The 17,808-nt window shown below is 52.1% G+C and overlaps 1 protein-coding gene across 1 annotated transcript; it reads right to left on the bottom strand.

The window, feature by feature from the left end:
• Positions 1-6,821: 6,821 nt before the first annotated feature.
• On the bottom strand, positions 6,822-9,069 carry LOC123050308 (cyclin-B1-1-like). The gene is made up of 6 exons (XM_044473122.1): positions 8,704-9,069; positions 8,216-8,341; positions 7,854-8,111; positions 7,595-7,768; positions 7,318-7,496; positions 6,822-7,233 (listed from the first exon to the last, which is right to left on the bottom strand). The coding sequence occupies exons 1-6, from the start codon at positions 8,722-8,724 to the stop codon at positions 7,098-7,100; spliced, it is 894 nt and encodes a 297-aa protein (XP_044329057.1). The 5' UTR covers positions 8,725-9,069; the 3' UTR covers positions 6,822-7,097.
• Between the last annotated feature and the right edge of the window lie 8,739 nt (positions 9,070-17,808).

Here is a 17,808-nt window from a genome sequence, read left to right on the forward strand (position 1 = left end):
GTACATCAAAACACAAAACTCATAATACCGATCGTCATCTTACTTTAAGCGTGCGGACCCTACGGGTTCGAGAACTATGTAGACATGACCGAGACACGTCTCCGGTCAATAACCAATAGCGGAACCTGGATGCTCATATGGGCTCCTACATATTCTACGAAGATCTTTATCGGTCAAACCGCATAACAACATACGTTGTTCCCTTTGTCATCGGTATGTTACTTGCCCGAGATTGGATCGTCGGTATCTCAATACCTAGTTCAATCTCATTACCGGCAAGTCTCTTTACTCGTTCCGTAATACATCATCCCGCAACTAACTCGTTAGTTACAATGCTTGCAAGGCTTATAGTGATGTGCATTACCGAGTGGGCCCAGAGATACCTCTCCGACAATCGGAGTGACAAATCCTAATCTCGAAATACGCCAACCCAACAAGTACCTTCGGAGACACCTGTAGAGCTCCTTTATAATCAACCAGTTACGTTGTGACGTTTGGTAGCACACAAAGTGTTCCTCCGGTAAACGGGAGTTGCATAATCTCATAGTCATAAGAAAATGTATAAGTCATGAAGAAAGCAATACCAGAATACTAAACGATCAAGTGCTAAGCTAACGGAATGGGTCAAGTCAATCACATCATTCTCCTAATGACGTGATCCCGTTAATCAAATAACAACTCATGTCTATGGCTAGGAAACTTAACCATCTTTGATTAACGAGCTAGTCAAGTAGAGGCATACTAGTGACACTATGTTTGTCTATGTATTCACACATGTATTATGTTTCCGGTTAATACAATTCTAGCATGAACAATAGACATTTATCATGAAATAAGGAAATAAACAATAACTTTATTGTTGCCTCTAGGGCATATTTCCTTCAAGAACGTGCCCATTTTTTTAGATAGGTACGTGATTTTTTGAGCGGAGACGAGGGAGGCAGCTGCATTGGTTGGCGATGAGGGCCGTGCATCCCAAATTTGTGTAACAATGTCTCTACAGGGCCGAGAGTTGGCCCAAGCAGCCTCAAATTTGAAAAAGTTGGATCGTGGGATGGAGGTGGTGACGTGGATGAGGAGTGGAACGTGGTCGGACGTGAAACGAGAGCGAGAGGAGAGCGATGTGTTAGGGAAAGCATTCGCCCATGCTAGGTTAAAGAAGACGCGATCTAACCGTTCTAAGGTGGGGGTGGCATGGTTATTTGACCAGGTGAACCGACGATCCAGAAGAGGCAGTTCTATAAGCGCTAAATTATCTAAGGTTTGGTTGAACGCGTTGGCTTCGGCGGGGCGGAAGGCGGAGTTATTTTTTTCGGAAGGAAACCGGATAAGGTTGAAGTCACCGGCGATAAGCCAGGGGGTGTCATCGGGTTATGAAATTTAAGCGAGTTCGTCTAAAAACGCTAACTTGAGAGAACGCGAGGAGGGGGCGTAGATGTTTGTGATGGCAATGTGGTGGGCGCACGCAGTTGATTGTAGGATTAGTGTGGAGGAAAAGGTGAGATGAGAGAAGGAGACTACTTGGAAGGACGCAGAGTTGACGGCAGAGACGGTGCCACCCACTGTTCCGACAGCTGGCAAGGGAAAGACTTGGTCAAATTGACGTGGTAGGAAGGATTTTATTTTGATGTCAGTGAGAGAGTCTAGTTTTGATTCTTGCAAGAGGGCAATGTGTGGCTTAGTTGCGATTAGTTCGGATAGCACATCAAAGCATTTTTCGTTATCACCAAGACCTCGTACATTCCAGGAGCAAATTAAGAAAGCGTAATTACTCATTAAAAACGTTTGAACACCAGCGGGTAGAAACGGGGTACAACTGTCGTACAGACGCAAAAGCTACAGGTGGGACCAAGAGTAACATTGGTACATGCGACAGAGGGTACGGTAACCAAAAGAGCATCGTGCCAGCAGCAACAGGCGGCAAAGCTAAGGAAGGTCGGGGTCGCGCCGCAACTCTAGGGAGGCAAGGAGAACTGATCATGGAGCATCGTCATCACCAGAGGCAGAGTCCTCGGATCCAAGGATAGCATCCAGCTGGCCGTCGTCAGCACCACAGAGCAGTGCAATGGCTGCAAGGTCCTCGGTGGATGCAGGGGGGCATCGGGCTCGTGGAGGCGGGCCTCTTGGATAGCACGACCAATGGCCGTGTCCACATCCACAGCGGATAGGCGAGCAGCCTTGGCCTTGACGGCTTTGGCAAGCATGGGGGAGTAGATGGCCTGCTTGCCAGCCAGCCTCGCACTCCGCCTCAGCTTGTCCTTGGAGACGGACTGATCACGCTCCGTCTTGCGGCGCGCCTTGCGAATGGTGCACTCATGGGTGTCCAGATCCTGCAGAGGGAGGGCTGCGTCCAAGGCGACATCGGTCAGTGGCAGAGAAGCAGAGGGCGAAAGATTAGATGGAATGAGCGTAGGAGGGCGAGAGTGGTTACCAGCAGCACGGGAGGACTCGCCCGTGGTGAACATGAAGGTAGGAGGGGCAGCAGGTGCATGTGCAGGAGGGATAACCGCGGAAAACGCCAGAGGTGCTGGACTGTACCAGCGGGTCCACGATCAGAGGGGCGGCTGGCAGTGCAGTGTACGGGTTAGGCGGCACCACGGAACCCACCTGGGCAACCGGACAGATGACAGGAGGGGCATGCGTGTCGGAAGGGAGTGCATGCACCACGTCTAGCGAGTCTGAGATGACATGCAGGAGCGGTGCATGCAAGTCATCCGAGGCAGCCGAATCGTCGTCGGAAATGATGAGAGGCTGGCGCTGGGTTCCATGGAGAGGGACAGGTGAGGCCAGAGCTGACTGGTTTGTGTCGGAGCCAGGAGACGCAGCAGGGGCACGGGGGGGGGGGGGGGGCGACCAGCCTAGTGCCGCCATAGGTGGGGTCGGCACGCCACCCCGCACGTACCGCGGAGACAACAGGAGCAAGGTGAGCAGGGGAGAGCGGGCATGAAGAGGCACGCTGGGAAAGTGGTGCAGAATCACCGTCAGAGGAGCCATCACTGAACGGATTTGCACCATCGCCGTGGTGCCAACGGGAGACCTCTACTACTTTGGCGATCTTGATTTCATTTATGGGTGGAAGCTGGATGACAATGCCTGGTGGGGCTGGCTTGCCTGATTGGACGAGTACAAAGGCACGGACTGACGTGTAGTCGATACCATGAAGGCAGAAGTCATCAGTGGCACACACGTCGCCAAGGAAAGCCAAGGCGAAACGTATGCCATCTTCATGCCATAGCTCGTGTGGGAACTCAGAGACCTCGACCTCTGCAAGGTCAGTGAACACGGCAATGGAGCGGTCGACGTGCTCGACGGGCTCGATAGTGACAACGTTTCCCTCATACTCGATTGGACTGTGGCTGATCACGTCATTGCTTGCAACAGGCGTGTGGAAGGTGAGGCGGGCGACCCCCCTCCACGAGCCGCCCATGATAAATGCGGGGTTGCCGCAAGTATGCTGAATGGCTCGACGGATGAGGGGAGTGGGATTGTGGACTAGTGTGCGAAGGTGGACGAAAGCAAAGCGGCGTGGGTAGTGAACGAGGCAGGGAGGAGCTGCGATTAGGGGCATGTCTCCATAGGAAGGCAGCAGCCCGGCCTCATGGGCCGGACGGGGCAGATCATCCTCCGTGTCTGTCTCAAAGACGTGTGATGAGGCTCTGGTGTATTGGGAGGCGAGGAAGACGTCGGCAAGCCAGTCCCTCAGCTCCTGAGTGTCGAAAGGGGGAGAGTGTGTGTGGTTGAAAGCTGTTGGGAGGGAGGTGGGCGTGGGTGGAGGTGCAGAGGATCGTGGTGGTGAGGAGGGGGGAGGGGCTCGGTTGGCGGTGCTGACTGGAGTGCCATGGAGGATGAATGGAGAGGGGACGCAGAGAGCGGGAAAAGGTTCGGAGAGGATGATGGGGACGTCGCCGATCATGAGCGTGTGCGAAGCGCGAGCCGCCGTCGAGGAAGATTCGGCAGAGTCCATGCTGCGAGTGCAAAATGCTGGGTTTGGTTGAGATTGGAATGCGTCGGGGAGAGGAGGGAAGATGGGCCAGATTCGCCTGTACCTGCAGTCACGGCTGCGGTGGCCGTTCCTCCAGCAACGAGCGCAGCGGACTGGGTCACGGCAAGCTTCGACGAGGTGATCTAGTGCTAGGCAGCGGAAGCAGCGCTGCTTTCTTAGTGTTGGTGGAGGAGTGTGAGAGCGACGATGGGGAGGGTGGAGGCGTCGAGGAGTTATATAGGGGGGAGGATGCGGGTGGCTATGGGCGAGAGGGGAAGAGAGGAGGGCATCTTTGTACGAGATCGTCGGGTTGTGGTTGGACTGCATGGGTGACATATCCGTCGTCAGGGCGGCTGAGCCCATTGCGTGTGACAGAGAGCGAGGGGACGACGGGCAGAGGCGTGGAGACCGAGCGGCCGTCGTAGCCTGAGCAGAGAGATTAGGCTTGATAATGAGGTCTAGATGCTGATCATAGGTGGCGTGGGGGTCTGCAGCGACGGGCGAGCGCACGGTCTCGTCTCATCGTCGGTTCCCAACGCAAGATTCGGTGATGATGCGGTCGTCGGGGCCGCGCGTGGGGAGACAGGGGGCGGCGCAGCTGAGCCCGGATTAGACGCGGGGTGGGCAAACGGGTCCAAAAATGGCACAGGCAGAGAGACAGAGGGGAGGTTCTGGGGGCACGCGCCAACACCACCCGCATGCAGCGAATCAGGTACAGTGTACAGATCTTTTGGGAGATTTGGTGGGACTGGGGGCGCCGCACAACCATCATGATGCATGGAGTGGGCCAGCGGTGCATGCGCAGCAGGGCGGACGTGCTGCAAGCGTGCGACCGCGGGGGTGTGCAGTGTGTTGATGGTCTGAAGATGCTGACGATCAAAGGGGCCAAGAATGGAGTCTGATCGAGGGCCGAGGGGGCAAGGTAGGATAAGCAAACTTGGTGTAATGATGAAAGAAACGACTGCAGTGAGCAACGGCTTGTTCGAGCTGGTCAAAGAGAAAGAGCCAGAACCCTTCAAAATCTATGGACCCAAGTTTTAGGATTTGAATTTTAATTGAGCGGGAGAAGACGCCAGACTTAAACACATGCTCATGAACTTTGACTGCTAGAAAATCTTGTTTGACCGAAAAACAGTGGTTTAGGGCAGATTCTACTAGTAGTTCATTAGGTCTAACAGTAATTGGTAGGAATGTAAGCCAAAACAGGTGCGTGTGTTGAGTGTAATTTGTGTATGGTGTAAGCTGGCAAGAGCGGATAACATTAAGCATACGGTAAAAGAAGCTAATACCAGGCCGTTGACGACGCTCCTTAGAGAGAACAGAAGTTGTAGTCGCAGGTGGCAGCAGAGCAGGATCGATTGCTGACGACGAGGAAAACGCGGGTTCGTTCGACGACGGCGAGGCCAGTCCCGATGACGAGCATGCAACACCTCCCGCAGGCAAAGGCCACGGGAAGCGGAGCAGAATGCCCAGCTTGCGGAAGTCGCCCATGGAGGCGATGAGCGTGGCAACGTCAGGCGAGGCCATAGTGAAGGAGAAGCATGAGTCTCCTTCGTCCGTGATGTTGAAGTGGTGGTGGATGCCGCCGAAGAGGCAAGCGAGGATGAGACCCACCGTGGTAGCATCTAGGGTAAAAGGAAACTGTATGACGCGCGCATACATGCGACATCCATGCGGCTGATTTGGTGGATGCAGGGAGACGAGCGAGCGACATTGTGCCCAAGCTACGCTTTCAAAGTGGAGCCCCAGATCCTCTGGGATTTGGAGCAGTTGTGGCAGTGACATGCATGTCGCAGCATGGAGCGGTGAAGGTGGGATCGGAGGCAGGGTTCTCACAAAAGAGAAGGAGTAGGAGCGGAAGCGGAGCGTGGTTGGGCGAGGATGAGCTCAGCGACACGCGCAGAAGCAACATGGAAACGATAAACGAGGGGAGAGCATTGAGCAACGAAGAAGTGAGCAGCAGCACCTCCCAGGACAGCCTGAAGCAGAGCGGCGACGATTGTGGCATCAAGGTGGCGGTTGGAGTAGTGGAAAACGATGTAGAGCGGCGAGGCGAGGTGGAGGGCTGGGGTGGTGATGTCAAGGCGGAGGTAGTATGAACAATCATCCTCGAACTCCAAGCCCATGGCATTGCCACTGCCCAGGAAGCAGCGGAGCGCAACCTGCCCGGCTTTGACATACGGCGGGTCGAAGAATGGCGATGGTGGAGGAGCCACTGTGGGAAGGAGCTCGTCGAGAGGACTGGTGGCTAGTGCTAACTCAGGCGAGGAGGCGGCCGGGGTTTTTTTGGTGGCTGGAGCTTGGCCGGAGCCCGGCGAGAAGGAGGGGGAAGCGGGAGCGGGAACGGGAGCGGGAGCGGGAGCGGGAGCCATCCTCCTTGTTTTCCTTCTAATCAGCTTGCGAGATGTCATGAGCACACCATAGATTATATTCTAAATTTGTGGATATCAGGCCTTGATCTCGGAGAGCACCTCGCTGACGAAATAGACAAGGTGCTGACGACGTACTATGTGTATTTTGTGTTGTACTAGATCTTAACACATTTTCTATAAAGATGGTCGAACTTATGCAAATTTGACATAGGACAAATCTAGAACATCAATTATTTTGGAACAAAGAGAGTAGATGGTATGGAGTCGCAGTAGAAGCTGAACCAAAATACTTTCTAGATAACATGCTATGGAATTAACTCAGAAAATGGGAGTAGCCTCACAAACCCTTTCCGAGAAGAAATGTGCAGAATTCCGACATGAGATATGTTAGGCGTAGGCTGAATTTGCTTTTTCTCAACAAACGGTGAAATTTATTAACTCAAAATTAATGAACCATCAAGGGGATACAAACACAATAAGTACACAACCAGCCTCTGAAGTTGCATGTCCATGCATGCGTATCACAAAGCTTAGTTACAGCCTTGAAAAATAATTATCAGGACCGTAAGCCTTGACAACTACCATGGATAATATATATTGTGGTTGTCTAGCCTAGGTGGTGGATGCAGCAGCTACTTCGCCTTGGTGATGAAGTCCGCCATCGCTTCCTCCTTGAATTTCCGTGTGGCTGATCAAGGTGCATTTTGTCACACAAATGGCAGGGACTGTCGACGAAATCCCATTTATTTGCAGAAGTCGATTGCAGGTGGGCGCAGGGCAACTCCTCCCAACTTTTCGCTGGAATACTTCTCATAAACCACCTTCAACTTGCTCTCAGGTGCAGCCGAGTGTGCGGTCACCAGGATCTTTACACTATCCCTGAAACCATCACAAAAAATGTCAGGACACCTGAAATCATGGCAGAAACCCACGAGGATTATTAAGCTACAAGTGCATGCTTACATTAGCTGAGACTCGGTAAAGCCAGTATGGTGCTCGAGAGTCTCAGTCCATAGAGGCGTCTTCTTGAGTGTGAGCCTGGCTGCATAGGCAGCAGCGGCAGCAACCATGGAGGGCTTGGACGGCACCAGCGCATATTGCAGCAGCGCCAGTTCAGCAAAAAAGAACACCATGTTCTCCATCTGCATCCATACATGCATAGAGAGAAACTTCAGCACACAAACTCGCCGCTTTACGGCGCAAAATACTTCTGAATTTACATATATATGGTATTCTTTACCTCCTCGTCGTTCTTCAGATGTGAGGAGGACGCGGCCCTGGCAAAGCGCGAGAGGAACACGTAATGTGTAGGAACTGACAGGTTCCATTCAAGCTTGTTCAGAATGGCCATCTCCGTCCCCAGTATCTGCTCCCTGGTGTAGACGTCGTTTAATATATAGACGAAAACCTCCACCTGTGCAAGTGTACAATTGAACAATCAGAACGTCTGCTCGTACGCCGCAAAGGGAATAAAGGGGTGAGGTTTTCATTCGGTCTACCTCTGGATCCCAGGCGTCCTCCTCCTCGTACTTGCAAGCGATCAGCAGGGCCGAGGCGCATACCATCTGCAGCTCACTTCGAAGCACGGGCCGCTGCATCGAGAGGTACCGGTCGATGATGTACACCGCAAGGTAGAGGGTCTCCGGCATGAGCTCAAGCTTTTCATGCACTCTTATTATCCAGTCGACGAGGGCGCCCCGCTTCCTCGAGTCGATGTCCACCTGGGAGTCCATGTAGTCGCAGGGGCGGCACTCGTTCTGCAACGGACAGCAAAGATCGACTTCAGATTCAGACTTTCAGATACAAGCAACATATCACAAGGTTTTTGCACACGCTACGTAAGAGTTAATTATGCGGTTACCTCGGCAACTTTGTAGAAGTTGTAGATATCCTCAATGTAATCCGCGACGCCTAGCTGATTGTCCAGGTCAAGCTCATCGATGTCTTGAATCACTTGCAGGTGTTCGTTGGTTGTTCCAGCTGCAAACTGGCAACGCAACGGTGGATCAGACTCATTGCACAGGTTTATGATACATTGTTTTTGAAAAGGAGATTAATGAAACCTAATGACTTGTTTATAACAAAGCTTACATGAAATATATACTAGAGGAATTTTAATATATAAGGGAAAACTCTCTCCTAGAGCTGTTTAGGTCAAACCACCCATGGTTCCTAAACAAACCCAGAAAGAGAGGAGACACGACTATCAGAAACAACAGTTCAATTCTCAAAAAAAAAAAAAAAAAAACAGTTCAAAGCATCCGAAGCAAAGCTTAATTTCTGCCCACGAGAAGCAGCATCAGATGGAGGTTTATGATACTAGGATGTAAGAAAGCCGTCGAAACGAACCTTGGGGCGTGATGAGGGCATAGAGGCGAGTGAGGGTGTTGATCGCCTTCTTCTTCCTCGCGTACACTTCCGGACGCCGGAGCTGACGCGGCCCTCCGACTGCTGCCTCCCGCTCGCGCCGGAGCTGACGCAGGTCTCTTGCGGCGGGATTCCGCAGCAAAGCGACCTCGTCCTCCGATTAGCACGAGGCTAGGTTAAGGCTTCAACTACGCCGTCCTCCGACTCCTGGCTCGCGCTCACGTAGGAGGCGGGGCTGATCTCGATGACGGAGTCTTACATGAGCTCTCCTCGCCGTAGGTCTGTCGGAGCCGGATTCCGCAGGAAAGCGACGTTCCGATTAGCACGAGGCCATGCTAGTGCTCCAACTTTGACCGTCCATTGATAAAGGGTAAATTCGTCGTATGAATATTCCACATGTAGCAAGTTTTACCGGCTTTGCTGTGGAAAGGTTTTTTTTTCCCAATGAATTTGATTTCATATTCTTTTTTTAGATGGATTTCATATTCATAATATATCAAGATCTAGATATATAGTTGCGCGATTGACTTCCATTATTTCTTCCACAAGTCGGGAGACTTAGGGCACGATGCATTCATTAAAAACCGTTAGTTTATTTTGGGGAAACGTTTGGCATCGACGCACCGGCCGAACGCTCGGCCGGTGCCCCTCGCTCGCTCGCTCTTTTCCACGTACGCTAGGTGGGCCTCAAGCGAATTTTTTTTCCTTCTGTGCTTCTTCCTCTCACGAGCGCCTCCCACTGGAAGCATGTCCCCTCCCCCTCCTCCCGAGCTGCGACTGGGCCACCACGACCTCCATCGCCGGCTGCCATGGCCAGATCCATCCCCTACCTCGAGCCTTCACGCGGGCGCATCCCCCCCCCCCCCCCCCCGGGCTGCACGACCTCCATCGCCGGTGGCCAGGCGCTCCCTCGCCGGCCGCCATGGCTGGATGCACCCCGCGTATACTAGTGTTGCAACCGTCACCTAGAACAGCTTCAACAGCTATTGAAAAAGCTTCAACCATAGACAGAAAAGCTTCAATGGAACTGCACAATAAGGGGAAGCTGCAACCGCAGTTGGATTTTGTTACTACTGGCGAAGTTTTTTTGCTACATCCATCAGGCGGAGCTGCGACCTCGCGACGATGACAACGACGATTTTTGTTGCAACCGTAGTAGAATTTTGCTACTACCGCTGAAGTTTTTTGCTACATCCATGTAAGGCGGAGTTGCGACCTCCCGAAAGACGGCGACGGTGTTTCATTTCTGCTGCAACCATAGTAGAATTTTGCTTCTACCGGTGAAGTTTTTTGCTACATCCATGTAAGGCGGAGTTGCGACCTCGCGAAAGACGGCGACGGTGTTTGATTTTTGCTGCAACCGTAGTTTATTTTGCTACTACGGGTGAAGCTTTTTGCTACATCCATTCAAAACGGCGTTGATTGACTCACGGCCGCCGTCGACATAATTTCCTGCAGCGAGCATCAATGGCGAGGGGCGGCGGTCGAGCTACAACCGTTGCCGTCAAGAGCTGCAACGCAGGTGGAGTTGTTGCATGGGAACTGGCGACAAGGACAGCCAGCGAGGGCGGGGACCGGCGACGAGGACGGCCGGCGAGGGCGGGGTTCGGCGGCGACGAGGAAGACCAGCGAGGGTGGGGACCGACGACCACCGGAGGGGACAGGAGGCGCGCGCCGCGCTCCCCCGAACGAGACATGCGGATCCAACCAACTCCCCGAGGAAGAAGAGAGCTGGGGGCGATTCTTTTTTTTTTGCTTGGATCCAACGGCTGCGTGGCTCAAATCGAACGGCCTGGGCTGGACCAGCCAAAACTTTTGGCCGGCGCGTCGGCGCCTATAAGCACCCTTTTTTTGTGGATGATTTTTTTAACACAGTACACGCAACCGCTCATATATACACGCATACACTCACCCATATGAATCCGCACACACGCACACCCAACCCCTATGAGGGCACATCGCCGGAAATCCTGAAATAAATCCAGTATAAATGTGAGCACTAGGATTTGAACCCTGATGGGCCGGGATACCGCTGTCCACCTATAACCATCCAATCACAGGTTAGTTCACTTTTGCGGGTGATATTAAAAACTTTTATAACGCTCCCGTAAGAACTAGCAACACATAGGACGGATGAGGATTTAGAGCTTCGGGTGCTCCACCCCCTATATGAATATTATAAATAAAAAATCCAGGAAAATTCAAAAATACCTAAAATTTTGGGATATCAATCCTGGGTGCCCAATCTACTCCCTTGTGAAGTTTCGTGAAAAATGACGCCCGCATATTCTCAGTAAAAAAGTTAAAAAAAAAAATTGTATAGAGAAAACTATCTGAATGGATCGTAGGTCGGACAGTATTTTCTTTGCCAGAGATATCAGGTATGCCATTTCTTAAAGAAACTAAACACGAGAGTAAAAATGGGCACCTAGGGTTGATATCAAAAAATTCCATTTTTTTTGAATTTTTCTAGTATTTTTAATTTAATATTCTTATGGGGGTGGAGCACCCAGGAGCTTCTATGTACCCATAGGACCCATGCATATACAATGCTGAAAAAGGATCGCCATTGAGGTTGCCTACAAGTCATCATCGTCATCACTTCTTTCCGAGCAAGCGGCTCTGACTCCATTGTCAACGACCATAGCAACCCCAAAGACGTAAATGAAGCTCGGTGCTACTACGAATCACCGGCGACCTGCTAGGACCAACATCGACAGATGTTACAACCGCAGCCAGCTTGTGTTGGAACCAACATTGGCAAATGTTGCGACCATGCTTACCATGTGCTGGAACTGACATTGGCAAATGCTAGGACTATGGTCACCACGTGCTGGAACCGGCATCGACAAATACTAGGACCGTGGTCAGCACATGCTGGAATGGGAGCTTCTACGTGATGTTGCGCACGTGGTCACCACATGCTGGAACCGGCATCGGTGAATGTCGGGGCCATCGCTTGCAGTTGTTGTGACCTGCTGACGACAATGTTGGAATGACAACGACAACATTTGCTGAAACAACAAAAACAACATTTGTTAGAACAGTGGCTAGCATTTGCTGGAACTGGCCTACAGGAGTGCGGCAGTGCTAGAACCAGTCGGCCGAAATGTTGGAACGCCCACTGTCGTTTGATGGAACTAGGCGACAAAATGCTTCAACCTCGATGTGATAATGTTGGAAACGGCGATGGGAGCTGCAACAACGCGGGGGGGGGGGGGGGGGGGGGGTGGTGCTGCGACTTGAGGATGCACCACGCTGCAACCAGCAACGGCAAGGCGGGATGAGCAGCCTCGGTGCCGAGGAAATGAGCGGCGCTGTCGGTGGTCCAAGCTGGGGTGGGCGGCGGTGACGCTCGCAAGCAGGAGGCGCTGCTATTCTCTGTTTTTTCTGTGGACTCGCACGAAAGAGATGCATGTCGCGGGGAAGAAGAAATCGCACCGCCACAATTGGGCGAACCGGCCGGCTAGCGCGGCTGGCGAAAATTTGGGCCAGCCGGCCGGCGCCTAGCGTTGTCCTTACGCGAATGGGTGATGATTCTGTGTAGCACCAAAAAAATGGGTATTAGGTAGCTTGGTTACTTTATTTCGGCTAGAGAGCTGCATTCCTGCTCACCTACCTTTCCACATTATATACCGTACACTCCTATATAATGGAAGATGTAGAACATTGCGACATATTGTTAGAATATATAACCGTATTGTTTTTTATAGTTATACGGTTGTATATGTGTAGTCCTCGTATAGGTGTCCGTATATTGTACGATACGAACTCTGCCTTGTAACCTATATATATTGATCAATACAAGGCACCACAACGTGTGGTTTCCCTAATCTTACATGGTATAGAGCCTAAAAACCTAAACCTAGCCTGTGCCGCCCTCCTCCTCCTTCCGCTGCCGCGAAGCCACCACCTCCTCTCTCACCGCCGCGCCCGCACCGCCGCATCCATGTCGCAGCCCGACACCGACGTGACGAACCAGGCGCTGGCCGCCGCCAAGGAGCGCCAGGACGCCGAGGCCGCCAAGGCCAAGCTGCCTCTCGCGACCGCCGTCGATGGATCCGGGACGAGCGCGGGGTCTTTCTCCTTGACCTCGCTGCACGCCCAGGCCGTCGGCCTCCACTCCATCAAAGGCCACGTTCCCGTCGAGCTCGCGCTCGACACCGGCGTTCACCGGCAGTGGAGCACCTTCTTCCGCGCCGCCTGTCGCAAGTACGCCCTCCTGGATCACCTCGACTTCGATGCTCCCGATGCGCCGAACCCTGAGTGGTCTCTCCTCGACACCACCGTCGTCTCTTGGCTCTATGGGTCTGTCTCGCTCAGTATCCTCGACGCCGTCATGACGCCCGGCGACGATCCCTTCGCTGTCGATCTCTGGAACAGCATCAACGGTCTCTTCAACGACCACAAGATCAATCGTCAACTCCACCTCACGGCCGAGCTCGGCGATGTCAAGATGGGAGAGATGAGTATGGCCGACTATCTTCAGAAGGACAAGTCCCTCTCCGATGGGCTTGCGGATCTTGGTGCCCCCGTTGATGATGCCGAGATGGTGGTCCACTGCCTCAACGGCCTCTCCGAGCAATACGAGTCCGCCGCCGATCTGATCTCCCTCATGCCCGGTATGACCTTCGCGCAGTGCCGCTCGTTGCTTGCGCTCCAAGACATGAAACGCAAAAACCGCCGCGCCCGCAACTCGGACACGGCCCTCTTCACCAACACCGGCAACCCTGGCAAGGCTCCTGGAAAAGGAAAGAAGAAGAAGAAGGCCGCCGCAAGGAGATCATCCCGGCGCCCGCGACCCCGCAGGCTGCCACTCCTTCCTGGCCCTCACCGCAGCATCCCTGGAACGGCGCCATCCAGATGTGGCCCTATGGCCAAGGGGGGCTGCTCGGTCGTGCGTCGCCCGGCTATGCCCCTGCTCCCAGCTACGCGCCCCGGCACACCCCGTCGCCGCATGCGTTCTACGCCCAGAACCCCTACGGCCTTGCTCCCTACGGCTACGGCTACGCCTCTGGACAACCCTCCTACGGTCTCACCGGCACGGCTCCATCATCACCGGCATCAACTTCGGCTTCATGGGACCAGGCCGCGCTCATGCATCAATTCCAAACCATGGGGCTGCAAGCACCCTCCAGGGAGTGGGTGATGGACACCGGCGCCACCTCCCACTTCGCGTCCGATCCCGGTATGCTCACCTCCGTGTCTCCCCCCTCCTCCTCTCGTCGTGCTGTCGTTGTCGGTAACGGTTCCACTCTTCCAATCACCTGTACCGGGCATGCACGTCTTCCTATTTCCACCACCTCTCGTCTTCTTTACCTTCGTAATGTCTTAGTAGTTCCTAACATAGTTAAAAACCTTTTGTCTGTTCGTCAGTTCACCATTGATAATCGTGTCTCCATCGAATTTGACCCTCTTGGTTTTTCTGTGAAGGATCTTCTATCCAGGACCGAGATTCTCAGATGCAATAGCTTCAGAGCTCTCTACTCCATCCGCCCTTCCTCTACCAGCCAGCCACACACCTTCCTCGTCGTCGATGCAGCACTCTGGCACCGTCGGCTTGGGTATCCTGGGCGGCCCGTCATGGAGTCATTAGCTCATTCTTCGATTATCCCTAGGGAAAAGAATAAAAGTAGTTTGTGTCATGCTTGTCAGTTTGGTCGTCATGTTCGTCTTCCTTTTTCTTCCACCAATCGTGTAACCACTACTCCCTTTCAAATAATTCACTGTGATTTGTGGACATCTCCTGTTGAGAGTATTTCTGGCTTTAAGTATTATCTCGTTTGTCTCGATGATTTTACTCAGTATGCATGGGTTTACCCTCTACGGATTAAGTCCGAAGCTTTCTCGCACTTGTTGTCCCTTCATGCTTTAGCGCTCACCCAGTTTAGTGCACGCTTGCAGGCTATTCAGTGTGATAGTGGTCGTGAGTTCGATAATTCACTCCTGCATTCGTTTGACTCCGCTTTTCATGTCCATACACTTCGCAACAGAATGGCAAAGCCGAACGCATTATTCGTACTCTTAATGACATTACTCGTACACTCCTTATCCAAGCTAGTATGCTACCTCGTTTTTGGGTCGAAGCTCTTCACACCGCCGTTATGTTGCATAATCGGCTGCCTTCCAAGGCAATCTCGGATCGTATTCCTTTTCGTGCCTTACTTGGCGTAGATCCTGCCTATGATGGTCTTCGGGTTTTCGGATGTCTATGTTACCCATCACGAACTTGCGCCTCGCTCCGTGCCATGCGTGTTTCTAGGGTACCCATCACGACATCATGGCTATCGTTGCCTTGATCTCTCCACCCAAAAGATCATCATCTCTCGTCATGTAGTGTTCGATGAGTCAACCTTTCCCTTTGCCTCCACTCCATCTTCGTCAACTCCTACTCCTTCCCTGCACACTTATGATTTTTTGCAGGGTACTGAGCAGCCGGTCTCGTTGATGCCGTTCACCGTGCCACGCACTGTGACCCCGGACGCGGCCCCACGGTCGCCGCCACGGTCCCCTCCTCGGTCGCCGCCACCGACCTCGCCCCGGTCGCCTGGGGCACGGGCTTCTGTCGAGCGCCCTGCCAGGAGCCTTGATGGCGGTCCTGCTGGGAGTCCTTCTCCTACTACAGCAGTGTCACCGCCGGCAACACCGTCGCCGGCTCCTGCTGCTGTGGATCCACCCCGGACCCGCCGGCCGCGGGGCCCTCCACCGCCACCATCCCACGCCATGGCCACTCATGCTAAATAGGGCATTGTGCAGCCGAAAAAGATATTTGATCTTCATGTTGAGGGTTTATCTCCAATACCGAAGACTTATTGTGGTGCTCTCAAGGATCCAAATTGGCATTCCGCTATGGTTGAGGAGTATGGTGCTCTTCTCTCCAACAACACTTGGGACCTCATTGATCCACCTCGCAATGCTAACATTGTTACTGGTAAGTGGATCTACCATCACAAGATGAAGTCTGATGGTTCTTTGGATCGCTACAAAGCTCGTTGGGTGCTTCGTGGATTTACTCAGCGAGAAGGTATCGATTTTGATGAAACTTTCAGCCCGGTCGTTAAGCCAGCCACTATTCGAACAGTGCTCTCTCTTGCTCTCTCTAGTGACTGGTCCATTCATCAGCTTGACGTCAAGAATGCGTTCCTCAATGGCACTCTCATCGAGACTGTTTATGCTCGTCAGCCTTCTGGGTTCACTGATCCTCGTTTCCCTGATAAGGTTTGTCATCTCAACAAATCACTCTATGGTTTGAAACAGGCGCCTCGAGCATGGTTTCAGCGGTTTGCTTCGTTCATTGCATCGGTTGGTTTCATTGGCTCCAAGTCCGACAGCTCGTTGTTCGTCTATCGGCGTGGTGCTGACATGGCCTATCTCCTGCTCTATGTGGATGACATTATCCTGACTGCATCTTCCTCGGCATTGTTGCACAGTTTGATTGCCTCTCTTCGTACCGAATCCAGTATGACAGATATGGGTGATCTTCATTATTTTCTGGGCATCTCTGTCACACGCAGCAAGGACAGTTTGTTCCTCTCACAGGAGAAGTATGCATTGGATCTTCTTGACAGAGCTGGCATGTTGCAGTGCAAACCCATCTCTACTCCCGTTGATACTACCTCCAAACTTTCAGCCAAGTCCAGTGATCCAGTTGCAGATCCCACCGAGTATCGTAGTATTGCAGGCGGTCTTCAGTACCTCACGTTCACTTGGCCGGACATCTCTTATGTTGTGCAGCAGATTTGTCTTCATATGCATGATCCTCGGGCTAATCATTTGCTCCTTGTGAAGCGTGTGCTTCGCTATATCCGCGGCACCACTGGCCATGGCCTCACTTTGTTTCGACGCAGCTCCAACAAATTGCTGGCCTATTCTGACGCTGATTGGGCAGGTTGCCCTGACACTCGCCGGTCTACCTCAGGTTATTGCGTCTTTCTTGGCACTAACCTGGTGTCGTGGTCTGCTAAGCGGCAGCACACGGTCTCTCGCTCCAGCGCCGAGGCCGAATACATGGCAGTTGCAAACGTCGTGGCTGAAACATGTTGGTTACGGCAGCTTCTTCAGGAGCTTCATCGACCGGTGACTGGTGCCACTGTGGTGTTTTGTGACAATGTGAGCTCTGTTTACATGACACAGAATCCCGTTCATCATCAGCGCACCAAGCATGTGGAGATCGATTTACACTTTGTGCGAGACCGTGTCACCACAAGCGAGGTCCGGGTTCTTCACGTTCCGAGTTCTTCTCAATTTGCGGACATTTTCACCAAAGGATTGCCATCTCCTCTCTTTTTGGATTTTCGGGACAGTCTTAACATTCGCCGACGCCCGTTTACGACTGAGGGAGGGTGTTAGAATATATAACCGTATTGTTTTTGTATAGTTATACGGTTGTATATGTGTAGTCCTTGTATAGGTGTCCGTATATTGTACGATACGAACTCTGCCTTGTAACCTATATATATTGATCAATACAAGGCACCACAACGTGTGGTTTCCCTAATCTTACACATATATATACCCTACTTCCTTCTACTGGTGATCCAACATCAAGCGACTTTAATTCCCACCTGAACACAGTGCTCACATACTCGTTTCGGTTCTAATTACACTTAGGAATGGAAGATGTTAGGATTTTCTAGAGAACGCATAGCAATGATCATACAACCAGATTGTGAGCTTCCAGATTGAAGAAGAGTTGTGATTTCATAAAAATAGTCTGGTCGGCCTCTTGCCTGAAGAAAAGAGCTTCAGGAGTGCCATTCTTATCAGCCGCGAGTTTGAGATTGCCTCTTTTATCCGCAGTTCATGAATCCATAACAATTTATTGTATTGCAATATCTTTACAATCAACTGTTGACATTCTTGATCTAGCAGGCTTCCGTAAGATCACGCCATATGATTCGATTCAGTGATATGCGGAACATGGCCTTGTGTGATTATTTATATTCAACCGACAAAAAACATATACTCCATACCCTATTTAAGGCACTCTTCATCTTGTTTTTCATATTTTATTGATTTAAAACACAACCATACTAACACCTTGTTTTCACCTTGTCGATCTAGTAGGCTAACCCTTCACACATCGCG

The sequence above is a fragment of the Triticum aestivum genome, chromosome 2D (genome assembly GCF_018294505.1).
Source record: "Triticum aestivum cultivar Chinese Spring chromosome 2D, IWGSC CS RefSeq v2.1, whole genome shotgun sequence".
In the NCBI taxonomy this organism is placed as follows: Eukaryota; Viridiplantae; Streptophyta; class Magnoliopsida; order Poales; family Poaceae; genus Triticum; species Triticum aestivum.